Source organism: Littorina saxatilis, linkage group LG12 (assembly GCF_037325665.1).
Source record: "Littorina saxatilis isolate snail1 linkage group LG12, US_GU_Lsax_2.0, whole genome shotgun sequence".
In the NCBI taxonomy this organism is placed as follows: Eukaryota; Metazoa; Mollusca; class Gastropoda; order Littorinimorpha; family Littorinidae; genus Littorina; species Littorina saxatilis.
Window position 1 is genome coordinate 45,248,833 of NC_090256.1, and position 25,225 is coordinate 45,274,057.

Here is a 25,225-nt window from a genome sequence, read left to right on the forward strand (position 1 = left end):
ACACACACACACACACACACACACACACACACACACAAAGCACACAAGAATCTTTGGCTTTTTTTATATTTGATGTTTAGTGTCTTCGATGGATCACACACTCTGTCGTTCAGACGTACAACAAACACAACTGTTACTGAGGTACATTGCTTAAAAATAATAAATACATGTACATCTACATACAGTATTTTCAAGTTCAAAAAAACAAAAAAACAAAAAAACCATGCATGCCCCTTCTACCCACTAAAGTGAGGAAAAACACACACAGATTTCCTTAAAGGCTTGTCAACCAATTGTGACCCTCCACCACGAAATGAGTCACATGTCACCTCGCGCGGTTCTGCGCTAGGCTTAATGTAAGTCCGGGGAGTGTCTGGTAACAGTGTGAGGGTCACCTTAGTCCCAGGCTTATAACTCAAACAGTTTTCGCTCTTTTCTAAAACGGTTTTCACCACTGGATAGAGCATAAAAAACTCTTTAGGAACATGTAAAAATATAAAAATCATGCAAAGGTGAGATGCAACTCATTCCGTGGTGGAGGGTCACAATTAATACCAGTTTTAAAATTAGACCTCCCCTTATAAAAGAAGATAACAATAAATACATAAAAACACACAAAGAAAAGGAAACATAGGACCAAAACTCATAATCATAAACACAACCATGCATGCACAAGAGAAAAAGATGGCACGTTACATTCCATGTCTACAAATCTCCTAATTCTGCTGCAAAGATATAACACACAAATTCAAGTGCAGTATAAAATGCTTAATGAATTCACAGTGCTCTAAGCAGTGCATTTTAAAAGAAAAACACTCGCATATATATAGAAAAATGTCAAATCAATGTACCAGATTATATACATTGTGTATTAGCAAATATTACGTATTTACAAAACATAATGATTTGTACATCGGTACAACGTTGCAGACAAACATACAGGACCAAGCTCAACAAAAAGACAAAACAAAACAATGAAATAAAATACATATATTAATTTAACCAAAACAACAAATTCCATGACACTGAAGACTGTACCACTTCTCAGACCTGGGAACCCCTGTTTTGCACTTGGAGTATTCTCAAACAAACTTGGTGTATTTTCTGAAAAATGAGCATACTCCACACAGCATTTGAACGTCCATGATTCTTCTTCTTCTTCTTCTGCGTTCGTGGGCTGAAACTCCCATGTACACTACGTGTTTTTAGCACGAGTGGAATTTTACCTGTATGACCGTTTTTACCCCGCCATTTAGGCAGCCATACGCCGCTTTCTCGGAAAGCATGCTGGGTATTTTCGTGTTTCTATAACCCACCAAACTCTGACATGGATTACAGGATCTTTTTTGTGCGCACTTGGTCTTGTGCTTGCGTGTACACACGGGAGTGTTCGGACACCGAGGAGAGTCTGCACACAAAGTTGACTCTGAGAAATAAATCTCTCGCCAAACGAGGGGACGAACTCACGCTGACAGCGGCCAACTGGATAAAAATCCAGCGCGCTACCGACTGAGCTATATCCCCGCCCCCATAATTCAAACATGCTTCGCAGCATTAATTAAGTTTACCAATACATTTAAAGCACAGGCTTCTTTCAATGTTTCCTGACAAAACTGAAATCATGTGTCAAAATACTGGATCAGCTTCGGGATGCGCTTGTGAAGAAAAGTTAGTCTAGGAATTTTTTCTCGTTGTATTTTTTTCCACTGACCGTACGTTTTCTAGACAATCATTCGTACAAAATACGGCAAACTCGTATGGGTTCCCAGGTCTGACTTCTCCATTAATCAGGATGCAGAGCAGCACTTGCTCAGCCAGACTCTACCATTACAGTGGAACTTCTCTCTTAAGACCTCCCAATTTAAGACTCCCTCCCTTTTAAGACCTTGATTTTTCTGATTTTCTATTTATAACCCCAATTTTCAGACTTCCTCCTCTTTTAAGACCGATTTTATCAGATTTTTCAAGGTCTTAAAAGGGGGGTTCCACTGTATCTAACTTCCATACCAGCTTTGACTAATCTCTTACAGCAAATTTCACCGAAGTCCTGTGTTAGAGCATTTCACTGCACTGAACTGGTGTCGACCAAAGCTGTAGTATCCATGCTGCAATTCCAGAATAACAGTACTTTTTCCATAAAAAAAAATAAGTCAGCAATGTTTCTCGCAAGAGGTAAATGCAGACTTTAAAAACTCAACTCAGTATACACAAAGAAGCAGGAACTTAGCTAAAAGCAAGGTTGACTGGAAAAGGAATAGAGAGACGATTAGGAACAGAAATATGTCAGTTTCTTCATGAACAATCTATGTGCATGTACACGAAACACATAGTTATGAAGCAATAACTGAAATGAAAATAATCACTAAAACCAGAGATCAGGTGTAAGATATATTGCTTGTGGCCTGAGAACAACATCACTTCTAAGCTCAATTCAGTACACAAAAAACAAACACTATACACACTGCACGACTTCTGTATACATGTACTTGCCATTTTCACACTGGCGCTGTAATTTTCCTAATCTGACATGGTAAAGAAAAGGATATCAACAACAACAACAGAACCAAAGTCAGCACAAGGATTCGGACACAGCCAATCAACAAGAAATGTGGGGTAACTACATGATTACACCAAAGTGTAACAAAACAAAAACACACACACAAACATCAAAAACACAGAAGCCTACTGTTGACCACTTTACTTTGGCCCAACAATTCCGCTATGATAAGAGTATGGTAGAAGCACAATGGCATTACTTACCAATAAGAATACACCGGAAGAACATTTTAGATACTGTAGTATACATGTAGTTCCTTTAAGAACAACTGGTACAAAAGCCAAAGGATAAGCAATAGAAGAAAAAGAGACATACAGACAGACAGATACAAGCAACATCATAACACTAAGGGTCAGTAATAAGACAGAGACACACACACAAAACAACACAAACAAACAAATCACACCACCACTCATTCAAAGATGAAATGGGAATCTAAACCTATAAAACTGCTTCAGCATACACTCTTATTTTTTTTAATCTGGTATTGATGAACAAGAAATGACACAAACAAGCACAATACACTTTACAAACACAAGTCAAAACACACCATGTGAAAACAGAAAGCTGCAACTGGCCAAATGAATATATACACAGTGGTCGCCGCTTAATAAAGCCACTTCTGGACCGACGAAAAATGGCTTTAATAAGCGGCGGATTTATTAACCGGCGGTCCAGGAATACGTCATTTTTGAAAGAAAGAAAAAACTCTTCTCTTTTGTTTACGTCACTCAGTCACTTTCTTTCGTCATTTACACTTGTTTGAATCTAAACAAAACTTCACGAAGGATGTGGAACTTTTGTTTTAATTATGTACATGTACGTGTACTTTGATCACTTCGGTACATCAATAATTTCACTGTCACCGTCACGAATCATTACTCGGCAGAGAAGAACGATTTTATGAGTGTTTGTTTGTTGGTCGTCTTCCACATCAGAACAAAATAATGTGAGTTTTAGTCACAAACTACATGATTTCTCTGAGAAAACTGGCTTTGATAAGCGGCGGGTTGGTTTTATTAACCGGCTTTTTCTAATACATAAGATATAGTGAATAATCCGGACTGTCTGAAATCGGCTTTTATAAGCGGCTGGCTCTATTAACCGCGGTTTTATTAAGCGGTGTCCACTGTATTGCTAATTACTGTTATCACAGCTTGACAAGTCCACACTCTGCAAACGCACCAACACCGGCTAGAACATTTACTTTTGTCTTCTCTCTACAGTGGAACCCCATTTCGATGACCCCCCCCCCCTAATTTAAGACACCCTCCTTTTTCCCGTTTAATAAACCCCTCAATTGAAGACATCCCCCTGTTTTAAGAACTATTTTTCTCAGATTTGCTGATCATAACGTCTGTAAATTTACCTCCATTTCAATATGTTCTTCTTTTTTAACTAAGTTAAATGTTAAGACCTGATTTTCCATGATTTGTGGAGGTCTTGAAAAGGGGGTTCCACTATGTGTTTGTAAAACTCAGGCTGATTTTCAAGACACACATTTTACAGACATCTGCCTTCACGTGCAATCCATTCAATGAACCACCACACACATGTCCAGGCTTTTGCCGGGAATAATAACATCCTTCTGCTTGGGTACACAGCAAACTCATCAGCCTGGCTGCTTCCTGTGCACAGCGACAATGGTGCTTGCTGGTCTGGTTTGACTTGTAATCCTTGGGTCACGGGTTCGAATCCAGGCCAGCTGACGCACACGGGTCAACTATATGTGCAGACTCAGAAACGGTATCCATGTCTCACTCCTATGTCACAACAGTGGCACGTAAATGACCTCGGTCATTCTGCCATAAGTGCAGGTAGCTGATTACACCTATACACGCACACACCTAGGTAGCGCGACTCTCGTTGCTGCTAGCTTTCCACTGGGAGGAAGCGACCCGAATTTCCCAGCAAGGGGATAATGACCAAAATGAAATGAAATAAAAATGATTGTGAAGATTAACACAGGTGTCAGTTAGGGAATAAACTCAGCGAAACATTCCCATTCTGCGCAGAACCCAGCCAGGTTGTAGTAGTATGGTATGTGTCCATGCGGAACGCTGTTCTTATCCCAAGTAAAAGCCAGGACAGATCTGTTGTAGCCATCACTCACACAGGGAGGTCTCTCCAAAGCATGCATAAATAAACGTTGTGCACAAAAACACAGCACAGTACCACACATAGAAATCAGACAACATGATTATTATAAAACTAACACTTTAACGTGGCACAACACAGCCAGCAAGCCGAGATAAAAACACAACTGTTTGCTCACAGAAATGCTTTATGCTTGTGCTATGTACACCATTTTGTACATTTCCTGGATTCATCATACACAGAAGTTTTACAAAATATTCACAGAGATATATATGGCAGAGAGGCAAATAGCCAGACAATATATTTACACGCTAGCAGAAAGAATGTACATGTTGAGAGCATGCTCAGGTCTGAAGCTAGCGCTGTACAGTTATGACCAGATAACAATGCCAAAAGTAGAGAGCACCGCAGATATGCTTGCTTTATGTACAATGTGGAGTATATATAGTACAGTGGAACCCCCTTTTTACAACCTCAAAAAATCTGAGAACAAGAAGGGCAAAGCCCATACGACTCACATGCTTGACCTTGACCTTTACATGACCTTGACCTTCAGGGTCAAGGTCAAATAACTAAACCTAGCAATGACATCATACACTAAGAACTGCTTTACACATTTTTCCTACCAAAATACATGTGACCTTGACCCAAGGTCAAGGTCATCCAAGGTCATGCAACACAAAGCTGTTAATTCAAGACATAGGAAGTACAATGGTGCTTATTGGCTCTTTCTACCATGAGATATGGTCACTTTTAGTGGTTCACTACCTTATTTTGGTCACATTTCATAAGGGTCAAAGTGACCTTGACCTTGATCATATGTGACCAAATGTGTCTCATGATGAAAGCATAACATGTGCCCCACATAATTTTTAAGTTTGAAACAGTTATCTTCCATAGTTCAGGGTCAAGGTCACTTCAAAATATGTATACAATCCAACTTTGAAGAGCTCCTGTGACCTTGACCTTGAAGCAAGGTAAACCAAACTGGTATCAAAAGATGGGGCTTACTTTGCCCTATATATCATATATAGGTGAGGTATTCAATCTCAAAAACTTCAGAGAAAATGGGGAAAATGTAAAAAAAAATAGCTTTTTTAGACAACATTTATGGCCCCTGCGACCTTGACCTTGAAGCAAGGTCAAGATGCTATGTATGTTTTTTGGGGCCTTGTCATCATACACCATCTTGCCAAATTTGGTACTGATAGACTGAATAGTGTCCAAGAAATATCCAACGTTAAAGTTTTCCGGACGGCCGGACGTCCGGCCGGACGGACGGACGGACGGACGGACGACTCGGGTGAGTACATAGACTCACTTTTGCTTCGCATGTGAGTCAAAAATCAGGTCATAAAGAGGAAGATGTTTTAAAATGGAGGTAAATTTACAGAGGATCGGAAAAATTAATGTCTTGAAAGAGTTCCAGTGTATCACCATGCAACATGTTGCACTTTACTCCTTAATATCATACGGATACAGTTGAAGCCCACTTTTCAGACCCTCCAATTTAAGACTTCCCCCTTTTTAAGATCTTTACTTTTATATGTAAATTACCTCCATTTTAAGAATCCCTCTTTTGAAGACCTGCTTTTCTCACATTATTGGAGGTCTTAAAAAGGAGGGGGGGGGGGGTTCCACTGTACAAGATCTTGCATACATACTGATGATGTACTGGTTATGCTTTCAGCCATAAACAATGCTGGTTTTCTCTCTCTCTCTCTCCTTTCTTTCTGTTTCACAGTTAGGCCCAAATCAATACAATGTTGTTTTTTTTTCTCTCTCTCTCTCTCTCTTTTCTTCCTCTCTTTGTATACATGGCACAGTTAGACCATAAACAACATAAAAACCAAGTCAACATTTAGACTCAAATTGTAGGATCAAGTGCACGGGATAAGATGCACTCACGTACTAGCTATTTACACAAACAAGAAGTCTGTACATCACCATACAGAGAAACCATGCATAACACTTTGACATGCAAAGTGATCGGTAAACAACTGAGATGCACTTGTGAGACTGACCTTGATGAACAAACCAGAAGTGAGTGAGTGTGTGAGTGAGTGTGTTCATGCTTGTCTGTCTGAGTATCAACCTTGCTTCAAGCACAATACGTAAACACAAATAAAAGTCGAGAAGATTGTTAACGCCAAAATGTATCAATTTGGATTTGAATTTTTGCTGAAACAGTCCTAAAATAAAGACTTCTAAAATACATGTACATTAATGGCCCATCTGTTTCTGCAAGAACTACTACAATGTCAGAATTTTTTTGTGTTTAAAGTGACTTTATTGAGATTTGCAGCTAACGAATAGAAGATGTGACACCTTTTGTACGCGTGACTGTATGCCATAAAAATTTGTGATAAAAATGTAAATTTTCCTCAAAAAGTGGACAGAAAAAACACTATACATTATGCGGGATGATATAAGGCTCAAATCTATTTTCAGTGAAAGAGTTAATATTAAAATCTAGCAAAGACATTTAACACTGACAAAGACTGCAAAAGAACAAAACAAACAACAACAACAGAATTCGTAATCCCACAGTGATATGATAATGACAGGCTACAAGTTTACAATATACATCAGGACTTTTCTATCCAATCTTTTACTGTATCTGGCCTGTGATAGTGGGTGTGCGGGTGAAAAAAGCGATGTACAGCAAAATGATGAATTCAGCAGATAACCTTTACCAGCAGTTGCATAATGACAAACAAAAATTCTACATTGGCAGTGGTAGGAGGAAGTAACTGGGGATATGGGGATGAGAGAGGATGAAACAAACAGTGGGTCGGTTATCATCGCAAATTGGTATTGCAGATCAAATCCAATGTTCTAAATCATCATCATCATCATCACACTTCACAGAAACCACCCAGCATCAGTGAAGCGATCAGCGGCTTTTTTTAATGGTCCATGCCTCTGTTCCTACTGTGTAGCAGGCTTCTTTCACTTCTCCTCTTTGCCTGCATTGAACACTATTTGTATTTAAAATCTGTATCTGAGATCTCACAAGTCAAATTTTGTTTGTTTAAATCATCATCATTCTAGTTAACTGAACACGCATTTTGCATTCAAACTGAAAGAACTAGTATCTACCTCTTACCACAAACAAAAACACAATGCATGCCCACTCTTAAGATGCAGAACTGTCAAGCAAAGACCTGACTTGTAAAAACAAATTTTTTTTTTAAGTGCATATCAACGCTCCAGACCAAAAATTATTCTCGGACAGATTTCACAAGCAGTACAAACTGATCATGGTTAAAAATTGTTTTAAAAAGTCAGGCACAAGCACACGCACACAAAACAAACGAGGAAGCATTGCTTGGGCAAGAGTCCTAACTGAGTGTTGAAGCCTCCATCATAAGGGGGCAGAGTCAGTGTGGTGTAGAGACGGAGGTGACATCATGGATGTATCCACCTCTCGCTCGTCATCCGCAGACCCCTCCTCCTGGATTTCCGGCATGACCTCGTGACCTTGACCCAGTGCTGGCAAGGTGGATGTGGAGTGAGCGGTGGTAATTCCATAAGCACTCCCTAAGGTGCTCCCTGCGGTACTGCCCTCTGGGGACTGCCAGACGGCACGAGCATAGTCATCGGTGGAGAGGTAGGCGCTGTTGCCCCGTCGCCAGCGCAGCTCGTGCATGTAGAGGGCGTTGATGTTCATCTCGTTGGACATCAGCTCGCGTGTGCATTCATCCACCTGCCATAAAACGAAGGCCATGTATTCAGCTTCATAAAGGTTATGTATTCAGCTTCATAAAGGCCATGTATTCAGCTTCATAAAGGTTATGTATTCAGCTTCATAAAGGCCATGTATTCAGCTTCATAATGGCCATGTATTCAGCTTCATAAAGGCCATGTATTCAGCTTCATAAAGGCCATGTATTCAGCTTCATAAAGGCCATGTATTCAGCTTCATAAAGGCCATGTATTCAGCTTCATAAAGGCCATGTATTCAGCTTCATAAAGGCCATGTATTCAGCTTCATAAAGGCCCTGTATTCAGCTTCATAAAGGCCAAGTATTCAGCTTCATAAAGGCCATGTATTCAGCTTCATAATGGCCATGTATTCATCTGCATAAAGCCCATTTATTCAGCTGCATAAAGGCCATGTATTCAGCATCTTAAAGGCCATGTATTCAACTTCATGAAGGACGTGTATTCTGCTTCCACATAGTAAGTCCATCCCTCTCTCTAGATAGTCCCAGATAGGAATTCTAGAAGAGCGCTATAATTCACACAGATACACACACCTACATGCTTGCAGGCATAGATATATGTGCACACACACACATGCACAAATGCATGCACATAAACACAGACACAGACAGACTACACCTTACACCTGAAACAAAATTGACACAGCAACCTAACAACTTACTCCCATTCAAAACAGAGAGACGGTAGACACATGAAAATGCAATCCCAACACCTGTCTTTTTCTTCTCAATTTCATTCCACTCTTTTTAAGCTACCTTTCTCTTTGCTCTCATGATAGATAATAATAATTTTGTCTATCTACCCTGTCCAAAAAGAGAACACAAAAGCCTGATGTTAACTGAGTGAAGTCAAGTTTGCAAAGTCTGAATGAAGCAGATATCTGGCAAATGACCTTTATCTAGTCAAAATAAAGTAATGACCTGAAATAGAAATGAAAAACCATGGCTTCAGCCGTTTGTGTGCCGAAGTGATGATTGTCAGCACGTGTTTGTGTCCGTATCGCGTACTGACTCGACTGGAGATATAAGTTAGAGTAAACCAAACCCGTGATCATTTTGGGAAAAGTCGTTGTAAGTCCACATATGGATGGTCGTCTGTCGTATCAGAGAGGTGGACGTAATATGGAGGTGAGAAATACTAAGACAAAGAAGGAGAAAAGTCGGCCGTAATATTGAGGGACCTGTAAAAGAGAGGGGCCGTAGAGGGAGGTACCACTGTATCAACATAATCAACATAAAACCTAGGGTGCTATGCTGAAAGCATAGCAGTTGGCAGCTCTGTACCCTGCCCAAAGAGAGAACACAACAAGTTGCGTGAAGCGATATAAAGACATTTAGTCAAGATCAACACCACAAACCAATCATCACCGAGACTACTTTCAGATAGTCTCGGCTAACCATACCGAAGACCGAGACGGGTCACGCTCGTCTCCGCAAAGCACATGTCCGTGGTACTTACTGAACCTATTTCCTTTCATTCTGAGCATATTTTTAGAGTAAACATGACATATCTATATATTTTTGAATTCAGGAGAAGATGAAGAATACAACGCAATCAATTTCAAATCTGTTTGCAAAAAATCGATTTTAATTACAACTTTAATGAGCAAACTCATAAATTAAATTTTAAGCCTCCAAGCTGAAATGCAATACCAAAGTCCGGGCTTCGTCGAAGATTACTTGACTAAAAATTGAACAAATTTGGTTGAAAAATGAGAGCGTGACAGTGCCGCCTCAACTTTTACAAAAAGCCGGATATGACGTCATCAAAGACATTTATCAAAAAAATTTTAAAAAAGGGGTAGGGATATTATACTCAGGAACTCTCATGTAAAGTTTCATGAAAATCGGTCCGGCAGTTTTCTCTGAATCGCTGTACACACACACACACACACACACACACACCACGACCCTTATCTTGATTCCCCCTCTATGTTAAAACATTTAGTCAAAACTTGACTAAATGTAAAAACTGGTGCAAACACTTTACAAGCACACAACAAGTGTCCCACCTGTCGCACGGCGTGTCGAGACAATGATGTCTGCATGGACGCCCCGTCCCCCAGCATGCCCCCACTGTCCATGGAGGACTGGACGCTGCCCAACAGACTGCTACTGACAGCCCGCACAGGGGGGCCCTCCAGCTGAGACACCGCCCCCCTCAGGCGCAGGGAGGGGATGGGGCCGGAGGTAGGGGTGAAGAGGGGGCCCTGAAGGCTGGACATCATGCTAGTGTAGGGCTGGACAACAGAAAAATGATGAATTAGCCGTTAAAACTGGGAGGGAGTCTTAAAATGGGGTAAATTTACAGTTTTAATAAACAGAAAATCTGAAAAAATCAAGGTCATAAAAAGGAGGAAGTAGTAAAACGATGGGGGGGGGGGGGGGGGAGATTTACAGATGTAATGAACTGAAAAAGCAAGATCTTACAAAGAGAGGGAGAGTGTGTGTGTGTGTGTGTGTGTGTGTGTGTGTGTGTGTGTGTGTGTGTGTGTGTGTGTGTGTGTGTGTGTGTGTGTGTGTGTGTGTATGTTTGTATATTTGTGTGTGTGTGCGTGAGTGTGTGTGTGTGTTAAATTGGGTGTCTAAAAGGTGGGGTTGCACTGCAGAGGAGCAAGTGAGAGGATCAACTCACCCCCACAGGCAGTGGCGGCACCAGGCTGGGCAGGGCCAGGGAGGGACTGACCAGACTGTGCTGACCGTCCGTGGTCATCATCATACTGCGAGAGATGTCCCTCTGAACTGAACACACACACAAACAAGCATATATTACTGTTCCCTCTGAACTGAACACACACACAAACAAGCATACGTTACTGTTCCCTCTGAACTGAACACACACACAAACAAGCATACATTACTGTTCCCTTTGAACTGAACACACACACAAACAAGCATACATTACTGTTCCCTCTGAACTGAACACACACACAAACAAGCATACATTAACATTGCTATCATGATAAGACACGTGGGGGAATTTGGCGGTTGTGGTTGGATAGTCTCACACAGCCCTATTTTGACCATCAGTTCATACTCTTTCGCATGAAAGCATGCGATGTGATGTTATATAGACCCAGCCAAATTGACGTAATGCGAAGCATCCGGTTATCTCGGCCTTCTCCGTGCAGAGGTTTTTGCGAGTGTTACACCCCCCCCCACACACACACAAACTCTGTCTCTGTCTCTCTCTCTCACCAATAGTAAATACCAATAAATAAGAGAGTACAGTGTGAGTTTAGCAGCGAGACAAAAATGAGAACAGCTTACTCTGACTTCTAAGCGTGTTGATGAAGGTGTTACCATCAGAGTCTGGCTTCCACTCAGGGTTGGTCATCTGAAAGCATCCAGTCAAACCTACATTACTTCCTTTCGTTCACGCAAGACAGTCATGTTCTTCTCACGCTGTTAAGCCCAACCCAAAAAATAAACCATAACAATTGACATTTTGCAAGGTTGTGGCTGCTTATTTTATTTGCAGATTACCCCCCCCCCCCCCCCCCCACAAAAAAAACCCAACAATAAATAAATAAATAAAGAAGAGTCAGAATAAGTATTCCTGCAGTATTGTTGTTGTTTTTCCTTTGACAAGTATTCCATCAGTAAAATGGCACTACTCACCTGAAAGTGCATGAGAGACATTTCTGTCTTGCCGTTTTCTGCTTGCTGACTCTTGGGTGGAGCTGGTGTTGGTGCGTTCTCGCCCCCTCCCAGCTGCCACTGTTTGCACAAACCAACATGTCACTTCAACAACAACACCACACAGAATAACACCACAACCTTCACAAACTTCTACAGTAGAACCCCCTTTTAAGACCTCCAAAAATGAGAGAAAATCAGGTCACATGTGCTCAGTGATCAGAGCAGGCCATCGCCAGTAAATTGTGGCTCAGATGTGCAGATTTTCACAAGAAAAAGGCATCATAATTATCTAGCAGACATTGCATAACAAACACATGTATCAGAGTTAGCTATTCACTGCAATTACTGGATTTAAGTGGTCGACTTGCGTTATTTTTTGGGTCACTAAAGTGGGGCACAACTTTTCCAAAACCCTTGGAAATCCTGACAGAATTATTTCATAATATTTTCTATTGCATGACAGCTAGCTCCATAACCCGCCCAAACTAAGAGAACCTGACAACGTGCACCATGTGAGCGTACCTTGGCGTTGCCGTGTCTCCTGACGTCCATCTGAGCGAAGGAACAGATGTCCCCCACCCCCACCACCTCCACCGTAAACTGGCGCAGAAAGTCGACGATGTTGGCCGCACGGGGCCGCACACACAGCAGTAGGATGAAGGGGGTGATGATGGGGCTCAACAGCTCCTCCACTATGTACACCTGCCAGGTAACATCAGTCATGCTTTCTTTACAATGTGTACACCTGCCAGGTAACATCAGTCATGCTTTCTTTACAGTGTGTACACCTGCCAGGTAACATCAATAACGCTTTGTTTACAGTGTCTACACCTGCCAGGTAACAACAGTCATGCTTTCTTTACAGTGTGAACACCTGCCAGGTAACATCAATAACGCTTTGTTTACAGTGTCTACACCTGCCAGGTTACAACAGTCATGCTTTGTTTACAGTGTGTACACCTGGCAGGTAACATCAGTCATGCTTTGTTTACAGTGTCTACACCTGGTAGGTAACATCGATAATGCTTTGTTTGCAGTGTGTACACCTGGCAGATAACATCAGTCATGCTTTGTTTACAGTGTCTACACCTGGTAGGTAACATCAATAACGTTTTGTTTTCAGTGTGTACACCTGGCAGGTAACACAAATAATGCTTTGTTTACAGTGTCTACACCTGGCAGGTAACATCAATCATGCTTAGTTTACAGTGTCTACACCTGGCAGGTAACATCAATAATGCTTTGTTTACACTATGTACACCTGCCAGGTAACATCAATCATGCTTTGTTTACACAGGCATGGGAATTAAAAATTGTAAAAAAGGCGGAAAATTTATAACTGAAGACGCGAAGCGTTAAGTCGACGGCGCGAAGCGCCTAGCCTTACTAGGGGGGTCCGGGGGCATGCCCCCCCGGAAATTTTTTTTATCCAAAGAACCCAGATGGTGCAATCTGGTGTCATCTGAGCTCCAAGTTTGCCATTAAATTCTGTTTTTAGAATCAGAGTTTTTAGTACAAAAATGTACCAATTTTTGCTTTTTTGAAGAAAAAAAAAATATACATGTATTATTATATGGTTTAAATTTGTAAAAAAATTGATCTGTTGAGACAAACAGGAAAATGTAACTTGTAACACAATCTGTGCAATCTGGTTTACTTTCAAACATAAAAGTTCAATAACTGAGGCGGGCGGTAGCAGTGCGTAAACAAAGTACGGAAAGTTTTCGCGGACTTTTGCGCAAAGGCCAAAGTAACCGGTGCTTTTTTTGTGTGCCTCCACCCTTTATTTTTTCGGCGGACACTTTTGCATTTTCGGCGGAACAAAAAAAAAATTCGGCGGAAATCCGCCATTCGGCGGACAATTCCCATGCCTGTTTACAGTATGTGCACCTGCAAGGTAACACCAATTATGCTTTGTTTACAGTTTGTACACCTGGTAGGTAATGTCAATCATAATTTCTTTACACATTGTACACACTAGGATTCGTGTACCACTCACACTTCGGCATGGCAATTTTCCCTGTTTTTATAAGGACAGTAACATTTTGAGTTTTGAGTCTTTGAGACATACATACTTCTGACAGAAAATGAGTTATGAGAACACCTATGCGTAGTCTTTACAAAGTCACTTGCATCAGTTCAAACAACTGTCAAAAGCAAATCAAAGTCAACTCCAAAACAGACAACCCATTAGATAAAAACGCATGTTAGTTTTGTATCACCTGTGGGGATAACTATTTCCATTTATAAGGAACCCCACTCAGACAAGAGCTCCAAGAAAACAATGGAAACAAAACGTAGGAGAAAACACAGACGCCACAAGAGGGCAGCATACTCACAATCTTGAACTGAAAGAGTGTAGAGAAGGCGTTGCGCACATTAATGGTGTGAGCGTTCCCAGCCCAGTTTTCCGGCATGTAGTGTATCGCCATGGCAACATTGCGCAGCAGTAGCTCAGGGCTATGGACAGTATGCTGGAACAAAATAAAAAAAAATAAAACTACGTAAAGCAATGATAGCTGATCAATCAACAAAAAATATGATACAAACGGCTCCAAATAAAGCCATGTGGCTCTACCTTTTTCAATTTCTTCTCTATGATTTTTACACCTCGAATGATTCTAAAAAAAAACAAGTCGCGTAAGGCAAAAATACAACATTTAGTCAAGCTCAGTCGAACTCACAGAATGAAACTGAACGCATTGCATTTTTTCCGCAAGACCGTACACTCGTAGCATCGTCTGTCCACCGCTCGTGGCAAAGGCAGTGAAATTAACAATCCAGAAAAGCGCTGTAGCGGTTGCGCTGAGGAGGATAGCACACTTTTCTATATCTCTATTCTTTTTAACTCTCTGAACGTGTTTTTAATCCAAACATATCATATCTATATGTTTTTGGAATCAGGAACAGACAAGGAATAAGATGAAATTGTTTTTAAATCGATTTCGGAAATTTAATTTTAATCATAATTTTTCTATTTTTAATTTTCAGAGCTTGTTTTTAATCCGAATATAACATATTTATATGTTTTTGGAATCAGAAAATGATGAAGAATACGATAAACGTAATTTTGGATCATTTTATAAAAAAGTAATTTTAATTACAATTTTCAGATTTTTAATGACCAAAGTCATTAATTAATTTTTAAGCCTTCAAGCTGAAATGCAATACCAAAGTCCGGCCTTCGTCAAAGATTGCTTTGCCAAAATTTCAATCAATTTGATTGAAAAATGAGGGTGTGACAGTGCCGCCTCAACTTTTACAAAATGCCGGATATGACGTCATCAAAGACATTTATCGAAAAAATGAAAAAAACGTCTGGGGATATCATACCCAGGAACTCTCATGAAAAATTTCATAAAGATCGGTCCAGTAGTTTACTCTGAATCGCTCTACACACACACACACACACACACCACGACCCTCGTCTCGATTCCCCCCTCTATGTTAAAACATTTAGTCAAAACTTGACTAAATGTAAAAAAGGAACTCCACCAGCAAGTCATTTCATTTATTAATACAAATAAGTCTGTTGGGGTTGTGAAAGAGTGAATACTCTTGCTTTCAATGTGGCAAGCTTTCCATACATGCTCCTTGTCCACGTGTTTCAGACACACCCATCGCTAGTGATTGGCCTATATGTCACGCGGAAAAGTTGAACTCATTCTCAATAAAAGCAAGAGTATTCACTCTTTCACAACCCAAACCAACCCGACAGAGTTATTTCCAAACATTGTCTATTCAGGAATTCTGATTTCTGGGTGGCAACTTTGATCCCTGTTGGCTGTCAAACAGGATCTTCAAAGTCTTTTTCCCTTGGTTGTAGCTCCTCTTTTACCCGTGTCGGTAGTTATTTCTCCACAGAACAATGCCAAGTGCAAAACCAGACTACTGCATTCCATTCTTTAGTAGACTGCAATACCAAACAGTGACAACACTAAAGGGTGATGAAAATGACAATGTGAAGGTATCGCCTGCCAGGTTGAACAACAATGGAACCAGCACCTCAGCATCCGATTTCAGCCAAGGCAAAGTTTTCAGCACACACTTAAACTTCCATGCACCGTGAAAGATCAAATCATCTGGCAGAAAAATTATGCGTTAGGAAAAGTCTGGCCTCAAATATTAATCTATTCTGGCCGGGTCTGATAACTGTAGCCATGCAATGAGCATTCCATGGAAGAGAAAAAGAGTACACCAATTAACCTTAGGTGGGGGTCATGGGGGGGGGGGGGGGGGAAGAGAGAATGAATTGGCTGAGGGAATAAAAGTTTGTGAAGCAAGGGTTGAGGGAAAGTAGAATGAGGCATAATCTCCTCATCAAAATCTTTGTCCAACAACCTTCTATACCAGTCAGCACCTCCAGTTGGTTAGAAATTATTCATGGAAAGATAACTCCAAACACTCAGTTCACATGCATAAAAGATATGACCACACAACACTAGAGCACACAAGAAACTATGGCAGAGTATACTTGTCTCCATGCACAGCAACCCTACCACATAGTATCCACTTTCAGATTCGCTGTAGCTGCCTTGTGTTTTCTGCAATAACAAGAAGCGAGGCCCAGGTGAGGATGAGCAGAAACAGCGCAATATGTGAACACTGTGTGCAGATGCTGGCTGAATCCTACAAGGAACAAGCAACAAGCAACAAGCCAGAGAAGCTCCACCCAGCACTAAGCAGCAGGATTGAGATGAAGTTGCCATTCATAACATGGATATTTCACCAAGCATGCAAGTTCTTGCTCAGTATTCAAAAAGTCTTAAGATCTTGCCATTTATAACATGGATATTTCACCAAGCATGCAAGTTCTTGCTCAGTATTCAAAAAGTCTTAAGATCTTGCCATTTATAACATGGATATTTTACCAAGCATGTAAGTTCTTGCTCAGTATTCAAAAAGTCTTAAGATCTTGCCATTTATAACATGGATATTTCACCAAGCATGCAAGTTCTTGCTCAGTATTCAAAAAGTCTTAAGATCTTGCCATTCATAACATGGATAGTTTACCAAGCATGCAAGTTCTTGCTCAGTATTCAAAATGCCTTAAGATCTTGCCATTCATAACATGGATATTTCACCAAGCATGCAAGTTCTTGCTCAGTATTCAAAATGCCTTAAGATCTTGCCATTCATAACATGGATATTTTACCAAGCATGTAAGTTCTTGCTCAGTATTCAAAAAGTCTTAAGATCTTGCCATTTATAACATGGATATTTCACCAAGCATGCAAGTTCTTGCTCAGTATTCAAAATGTCTTAAGATCTTGCCATTCATAACATGGATATTTCACCAAGCATGCAAGTTCTTGCTCAGTATTCAAAATGCCTTAAGATCTTGCCATTCATAACATGGATATTTCACCAAGCATGCAAGTTCTTGCTCAGTATTCAAAATGCCTTAAGATCTTGCCATTCATAACATGGATATTTCACCAAGCATGCAAGTTCTTGCTCAGTATTCAAAAAGTCTTAAGATCTTGCCATTTATAACATGGATATTTCACCAAGCATGCAAGTTCTTGCTCAGTATTCAAAAAGTCTTAAGATCTTGCCATTTATAACATGGATATTTCACCAAGCATGCAAGTTCTTGCTCAGTATTCAAAAAGTCTTAAGATCTTGCCATTCATAACATGGATAGTTTACCAAGCATGCAAGTTCTTGCTCAGTATTCAAAAAGTCTTAAGATCTTCCCAAATCAGAGAAACTCAGGTCGGGAGGTAAACAGACAAACTTTTGCAACAGAAAATATAAGGACTGAAAAAAACAGCAGGTCTTACAAGATAAAACGGGAAGGTCTTAAAAAAAGAGGATTTACTGTAAAAGCTTAAAGCTAATCGTCTGTTTTTTAAAGTTTCAATAAATTCTACTAGGATGATATAGATTATTAGAAAACAGGAGCGGCTCAGTGCGTCTTAGTTGAAGGTTCAGAGCAAGTGTAACCATGCAAGCAATGAAAAACAAATGTAACAACAAGTAATGTACCTCATCAGGAATCAGACCCTTGCACACTGTCATCAGCACACCTGCAACAAGCACACCCTATGTTCATGATCATTCAGCAATACAGCAAAATACAGAAATGCAGTGAGAGAACAGTGAGTTTATCAAGGACTAAGTCTCTAACTCCGACTCTTGCATACCGGCCCAGAGATCAAATCGTGGACTGAAGGACAAACAAACAAAATTGAAAACAAAAACAATGGTAACATTTATTTATTAGTGTTTTTGTTCATAGGTGTGGCTTTCCTTGACTGCTTTCTAATTCAAACTCATCTTTGGCAAGTTAAACCATTAATCTTCTTTTTTTCTAGGATTTTGAGAGAGAGAAAGAGAGAAAAGAGAGAGAGAAAGGGGGGGGGGGGGTTGGATTATTCATAAATATGAACAAAAAAACCAATTAGACAAACAAACAGACAGAGTGAAAGCTAAACACCCCGGATATAAATGGGGGTGTAACACCACAATCACCATCACTCACCCAGCACAGTGATGATGGTGAGTACGTGCTCCACATTGAGCACATCTTCGTCCACCACCGTCAGGATCACCAGCACCGCCAGCACCGACCCCGCAAAGAACATCACGTTCCTGACACAATCACAAAGCACCAGATAAACAGAACATCTCGTTCCTGACACAATCACAATGCACCAGATAAACAGAACATCTCGTTCCTGACACAATCACAATGCACCAGGTAAACAGAACATCACGTTCCTGACACAATCACAACACACCAGGTGAACAGAACATCACGTTTCTGACACAATCACAAAGCACCAGGTAAACAGAACATCACGTTCCTGACACAATCACAACGCACCAGGTGAAAAGAACACTGTTTTATACCTTTACCTACAGCCACCTGTGTCACAATCACAATGCACCAGGTGAAAAGAACACTATGTTTCATACCTTTACCTACAGCCACCTGTGTCACAATCACAATGCACCAAGTGAAAAGAACACTATGTTTTATACCTTTACCTACAGCCACCTGAGTCACAATCACAATGCACCAGGTGAAAAGAACACTATGTTTCATACCTTTACCTACAGCCACCTGTGTCACAATCACAACGCACTAGGTGAAAAGAACACTATGTTTTATACCTTTACCGGGCAGGGATGTAGCTCAGTCGGTAGCGCGCTGGATTTGTATCCAGTTGGCCGCTGTCAGCGTGAGTTCGTCCCCACGTTCGGCGAGAGATTTATTTCTCAGAGTCAACTTTGTGTGCAGACTCTCCTCGGTGTCCGAACACCCCCGTGTGTACACGCAAGCACAAGACCAAGTGCGCACGAAAAAGATCCTGTAATCCATGTCAGAGTTCGGTGGGTTATAGAAACACGAAAAATACCCAGCATGCTTCCTCCGAAAACGGCGTATGGCTGCCTAAATGGCGGGGGAAAAAAACGGTCATACACGTAAAATTCCACTAGTGCAAAAAAAACACACGAGTGTACGTGGGAGTTTCAGCCCACGAACGCAGAAGAATAGGAAGAAGAAATACCTTTACCTACAGCCACCTGTGTCACAATCACAACGCACTAGGTGAAAAGAACACTATGTTTTATACCTTTTCCTACAGCCACCTGTGTCACTATCACAATGCACCAGGTAAAAAGAACATCATGTTCCTGACACAATCATAACGCATCATGTGAAAAGAACACCATGTTTCATACCCTTACCTACAGCCACCTGTGTCACTATCACAATGCACCAAGTAAAAAGAACTTTCCTAACGCAATTTCAACGAACCACACAGTATTAGTCAGTTTCATTATTTCTACACTGCTCCTGACTTGTAATAGAAAACTGGTTTTAAAGTCAAATCAAGAAGAGAAAAGGCTGTAAAATTAACATGACTTCCACCATGATCTGTTTAATTGCCACACATGCAAAATCTCTCACTCTCTCTGTCTCTCTTTCTCTCTCTCTGTCTCTCTCTCTCTCTGTAGCATGTTGCCACAAACGCTTCCGTACAAAGCATATCATATATAATGTTCCCTTACCTGGCTATCACCACAGCAATGTTTGAAGTGAAAATATTCAAGTAGTCTGATACAGGCTGGTACCCTTTGTTCAATCTGAAAGCAAATACACACTCATCTGTCAGTTGGAGAACTACTTTCCTGAATAAAAAACTAACACTTCAGCATAAACTAAAAAGCCAGATATATCACTTTCAGCACAAAAAATAAAACCCACGGCTTGATGTTGAATACACTCCGACAGCTATAAAAATTCACAAGCACGCAAAATGTACAAGAAATCATCAAAGCTCAAATTGTGAAAAGCTCTGTCTGCTTAGCAGTGTGCCAATGTCTAAAGATTTAATGTTCACAAAATTACAACAACAATCAAAATTTGAGCATATTTAGAATGTAAAAATAAAAGCGTTTTAACTTTATACCAAAAGATTCAAAACAATTATTTTAGCATATACATACAGTGGAACCCTGAGTCCAAATAAAAAAAAACCGGATTTAAGACTCCCTCCATTTCAAGACACTGTTTTCTTAGATATTCTGTTGATAACCTCTGTAAGTTCACCCCTATTTTAAGACTCCCTCCTTTTTAAGACCCTGTTTTCTTAGATATTCTGTTGATAACCTCTGTAAGTTCACCCCTATTTTAAGACTCCCTCCTTTTTAAGACCCTGTTTTCTTAGATATTCTGTTGATAACCTCTGTAAGTTCACCCCTATTTTAAGACTCCCTCCTTTTTAAGACCCTGTTTTCTTAGATATTCTGTTGATAACCTCTGTAAGTTCACCCCTATTTTAAGACTCCCTCCTTTTTAAGACCCTGTTTTCTTAGATATTCTGTTGATAACCTCTGTAAGTTCACCCCTATTTTAACACTTTCGCGACGGGAGGTGACTATATTAGTAATAGCGCTGCAACGCCCACGGACGGGAAGTGACTATTTTAGTATTAGACATACAAGGTACACAACTCGTGATTGCTTCCCGGTTTTTTAAGCTTGCAGTAAATTGAGTTGTTTCCCTTGACACACTTGGTGTGCCCTTCCGCCATATGTAAAATTAGCCTGGTTTGTACGGTTTTTTCGAGAAAAAAAATGAATCGAAGGCGAGCCTTGTCACGGGAGGAGATTCTCCGGATGTTGGATCTTGAGGACCCTGTAGATCATGATTCCGACGTGTTGTTTTCGCCTCAAGAAAGCGATAATAGCAGTGATATTGAGGAAGAAACAGTCCAGTTGTTGCTGCTAGTATGAGTGGGCAAACTACACGTGTTAGGGTGGTACTGCATGAATCTTCGAATGTGTAGTTGCAAGGGGGGCGTGGCAGCACTGATAACAATGGATGGCTGGAGCCTAATCCTTTTGGAAATGTTCATAGGTGTACAGTTGGGACTTTGTTGTGAAAATGTGACTTATATTCAATATGGATTACCTAGACATCATTTGGTGAGTGTCACAGTTTTGTTTCATTTGAGTCAGGATGCTGTGAGTGAATGCGGGATTTGCTTGTTTTTTTCTTTGTACTGTCTCCTTATTTCTGTGTAGAATTTTAACAATATTTCAGCTAATTCATAGGTTTTACACCTTGTTTGGTTATAAAATTATTTATAATACTTTCTGTTAAAAAAATAACTTTTAAAAAAGCAGTGGAAAAGAAAACACACACAAAAAAACGTTAAAAAACACAAATTATCCCCCTTTCACCCCCCCCCTTTGCTAAAACAAATCGCGTGACAAACTTATAAATAGCACGACTGAACTGGGCATCCATTTTTTAATTAGTACACAAAATTTGGTGGTGATTGGACTTAATTCAAGCTTGCTAGACAGATTTCTTTACAGTTACTGTTTTTTGGGAAGTTTCTTGGTGGCAAGCTTGGGCAGGCAGGACGTTAACGCCGTGGCAATGCTAGTCACAATAGTGTTAAGACTCCCTCCTTTTTAAGACCCTGTTTTCTTAGATATTCTGTTGATAACCTCTGTAAGTTCACCCCTATTTTAAGACTCCCTCCTTTTTAAGACCCTGTTTTCTTAGATATTCTGTTGATAACCTCTGTAAGTTCACCCCTATTTTAAGACTCCCTCCTTTTTAAGACCCTGTTTTCTTAGATATTCTGTTGATAACCTCTGTAAGTTCACCCCTATTTTAAGACTCCCTCCTTTTTAAGACCCTGTTTTCTTAGATATTCTGTTGATAACCTCTGTAAGTTCACCCATATTTTAAGACTCCCTCCTTTTTAAGACTTGATTTTTTCAGATTTGGGGAGGTCTTATAAAGGGGGGATTCCCCTGTATTTGCAAAAGCTTACCTGGCATTAAACTCATGGTCGAGCTCATTGAAGTGCCGAAGATACAGTCGACTGTAGTTGGACCTGTAAACAAGGAAAATTTGTCAACATTTCTTCTTCTTCTTCTACGTTCATGGGCTGCAGCTCACACTTGTGTTTTGCACGAGCGGGTTTTCATGTGTATGACAATTATTTTACGCAATTTAGGCAGCCATACTCTGATTTGGTGGGAAACTGTAAACATTTATCAACTCAAGTCCTCTTCAGGTCTGCTAAGTGAATTCTACATGGAATGACACAAGCACATGACCCTGTAATGTGCACATGTCAACACACTGACAACATGTTTATTTATTAAACTAAAGGGTTGCATAATCATCAAGTACTTCCAGTGAACGATTTCCCAGAATTACCTGTTCTACTTTTAGTAACATCGGCTTCTGGAAAAAGCCCAATGGCCGACTGTATCACTGCGCGTCAACTGCATGTAATGGTCGTAGACTACTTCTAATTATAATGTACTTCTGGATGATATCATGTGCACATGTATACAAACTGACAACAGAGAGAGAGAGAGAACAAGAACAAGAACAAGAACAAATCTTTAATTGTCTAAGGCCACAGTCCCTTACAATAGTGGTTAAATAACAGCAATAAAATCTGCACAGTTATAAATTATAGTCACGCATAAAATTCAACAAATACATTACATATTGACTTGGTTTTTATGTTGTTTATGGTCTAACTGTGCCATGTATACAAAGAGAGGAAGAAAGAGAGAGAGAGAGAGAGAGAGAGAGAGAGAGAGAGAGAGAGAGAGAGAGAGAGAGAGAGAGAGAGAGAGAGAGAGAGCATACACAATCACACACACACACACACACAAACACACACACACAAACACACACTTCTTACCATCTTCTTGATCCAAAGATGCTTGGCTGGCGCTTAATCAACTGCAAAAAAACAACAAGGAGACGTCACAATGAACACACAAATACACACTGTCAGGTCTGCATTGATGCTAACTGTACTTGTTGCTTTGTTTGTGAAAGTACATGTAGGTGTATATGTTTGATGGCATGATCACTTTGCAGCAGCATTTCACATTTCAACATTGCAGTACATACTTCTTCTTCTTCGTTCATGAGCACTCCTAAGTTCACTCATGTTTTTGCACGAGTGGGCTTTTACGTGTATGACCGTTTTTACTCCGCCATTTAGGCAGCCATATGCCGCTTTATGGGGAAGCATGCTGGGTATTTTTGTGTTTCAATTTATAACCTACCAAACTCTGACATGGATTACAGGATCTTTTCCGTGCGCACTTGGACTTGTGCTTGCCTGTACACACAGAGGGGGATAAGGCACTAGCAGGTCTGCACATAAGTTGACCTGGGAGATTGGACAAATCTCAACCCTTATCCCACAAGGTGTGGCCGGGAATCGAACCAAGGACCTTCCACTCGGGAGGCCAGGGTATTATCCACAAGGCCATTGCGCCCGTCAAATTGCAGTACAAATCATCTTGCTCACCTCAGCGTATCGGAAGAAGAAGTAGAGTCCATTCCAGAAGAAGATGAGGGGACAGAACACAAGGTTGGCCAACCCAAACCAAAATATTCTCGACTCAAGCCTGCACAGATCAAAATAACAAAACTGATTACAAATGCTACACACAGCCTAGAAGACCCAACGATACAGGAAAATACGATCATCTAAACATTGTCTAAAGAACTCGTTGTATGTTGTAAGTACCAATGTGAACCCTTGTCATGCTCAACACAAATATACAAATGTTGAATGTTGAATGAATGTATGCAGGTAGGACACATTCCCTTGAAACTCGCAATTTTGTAAACCCATTTACTAGTTTGACTTTGATGAACTTTACAACAAGCATTTGTTGATTCAGTGCCCAATTCACATAATTTGTAAGTCTTACGACATTTTACAAAGCCCTCCCTCATCTACCACTAAATCCCTCAAAACAAAACTCAAACTAGCCAGCTACTGGTTCAATCTGCCAGTGAAGGGGTTACTGTTAAAGTGTAACCCCCTTTCTAAGACCCCTCCGACCCCCAATTTAAGACTTCCTCTTATTTAAGACCCTGTTTTCTTTCTCAGACTTTCTGTTCATAACCTCTGTAAACTACCTCCGTTTAAAGACCGCCTCCTTTCTAAGACCGGATTTTCTCAGTTTTTGGAGGTCTTAAAAGGGGGGTTCCACTGTATTATTGTATAAGGTTGCCATCAAACAGACTACTCACTGTCTGGTCAGCTTTGCCTTGTTGCGGGCACTCTTGTACTCGTTGCGCAGATGCCAGTTGTTCTCAAACGGCGCCCAAGGCCCCCCTGGGAAAAGTCAACAAGAGTGTCAGACAAACAACAGTATTTAAATTAGCAGGGTAAAAATATCAGCACCCTCTGTTCACTTAGTCTCTCCTCACTCACAAGTTCACACACACATTTATTCTGAAGTTTCAAAAATTCAAAAACAGATAGAGTGATAATGTTCAAAAATTTATGAGCCACTGTGTGTTTCAACTAAACAAAATGTGTTTCTTGGCAATAAAAATGCCTGTTTCACTTAAAAAAAAAAAGAGGTGTAAAAGTAAAACAATTTCAAAGTTACTCTGCAAAACAAATGACCCTCCAAGGTGTCTGATCAACAGGAAAAGAAAAGGTAACTCACAGAACAAGATGGCGTCCAGGTTGAACTTCAGAGCAATGCTGACATACGCGCTGAAATCAAGGACAAATTTCAATGTCAAAATAGATCTTGTTCGGAAATAAGTCTGTCGGGTTTGTATGGGTCTTGAAACAGTGAATACTCTTGCTTTTTATGAGTCAAACTTTCCCATGTGACATTACAGGCTAGTCACTAGCGAGGGGTGTGTCTGAAACATGTGGACAAG

At 40.4% G+C, this 25,225-nt stretch overlaps 1 protein-coding gene across 1 annotated transcript in view; it reads right to left on the reverse strand.

Moving 5' to 3' along the window:
- Positions 1-48: 48 nt before the first annotated feature.
- Positions 49-25,225, reverse strand: part of LOC138982046 (autophagy-related protein 9A-like) — a 34,626-nt gene continuing 9,449 nt past the window's right edge. Inside the window, exons 8-22 of the mRNA XM_070355258.1 lie at positions 25,003-25,052; positions 24,578-24,662; positions 23,844-23,943; positions 23,223-23,263; positions 22,332-22,394; positions 20,050-20,124; positions 18,512-18,621; positions 18,016-18,056; positions 14,364-14,498; positions 12,547-12,726; positions 12,004-12,102; positions 11,653-11,719; positions 11,018-11,124; positions 10,395-10,622; positions 49-8,363 (exon numbers count right to left, since the gene is read on the reverse strand). Of these exons, the coding sequence (XP_070211359.1) occupies positions 8,022-8,363; positions 10,395-10,622; positions 11,018-11,124; positions 11,653-11,719; positions 12,004-12,102; positions 12,547-12,726; positions 14,364-14,498; positions 18,016-18,056; positions 18,512-18,621; positions 20,050-20,124; positions 22,332-22,394; positions 23,223-23,263; positions 23,844-23,943; positions 24,578-24,662; positions 25,003-25,052 (1,723 nt within the window). The 3' untranslated portion in view covers positions 49-8,021. The remainder of the gene's footprint in view (positions 8,364-10,394; positions 10,623-11,017; positions 11,125-11,652; positions 11,720-12,003; positions 12,103-12,546; positions 12,727-14,363; positions 14,499-18,015; positions 18,057-18,511; positions 18,622-20,049; positions 20,125-22,331; positions 22,395-23,222; positions 23,264-23,843; positions 23,944-24,577; positions 24,663-25,002; positions 25,053-25,225) is intronic.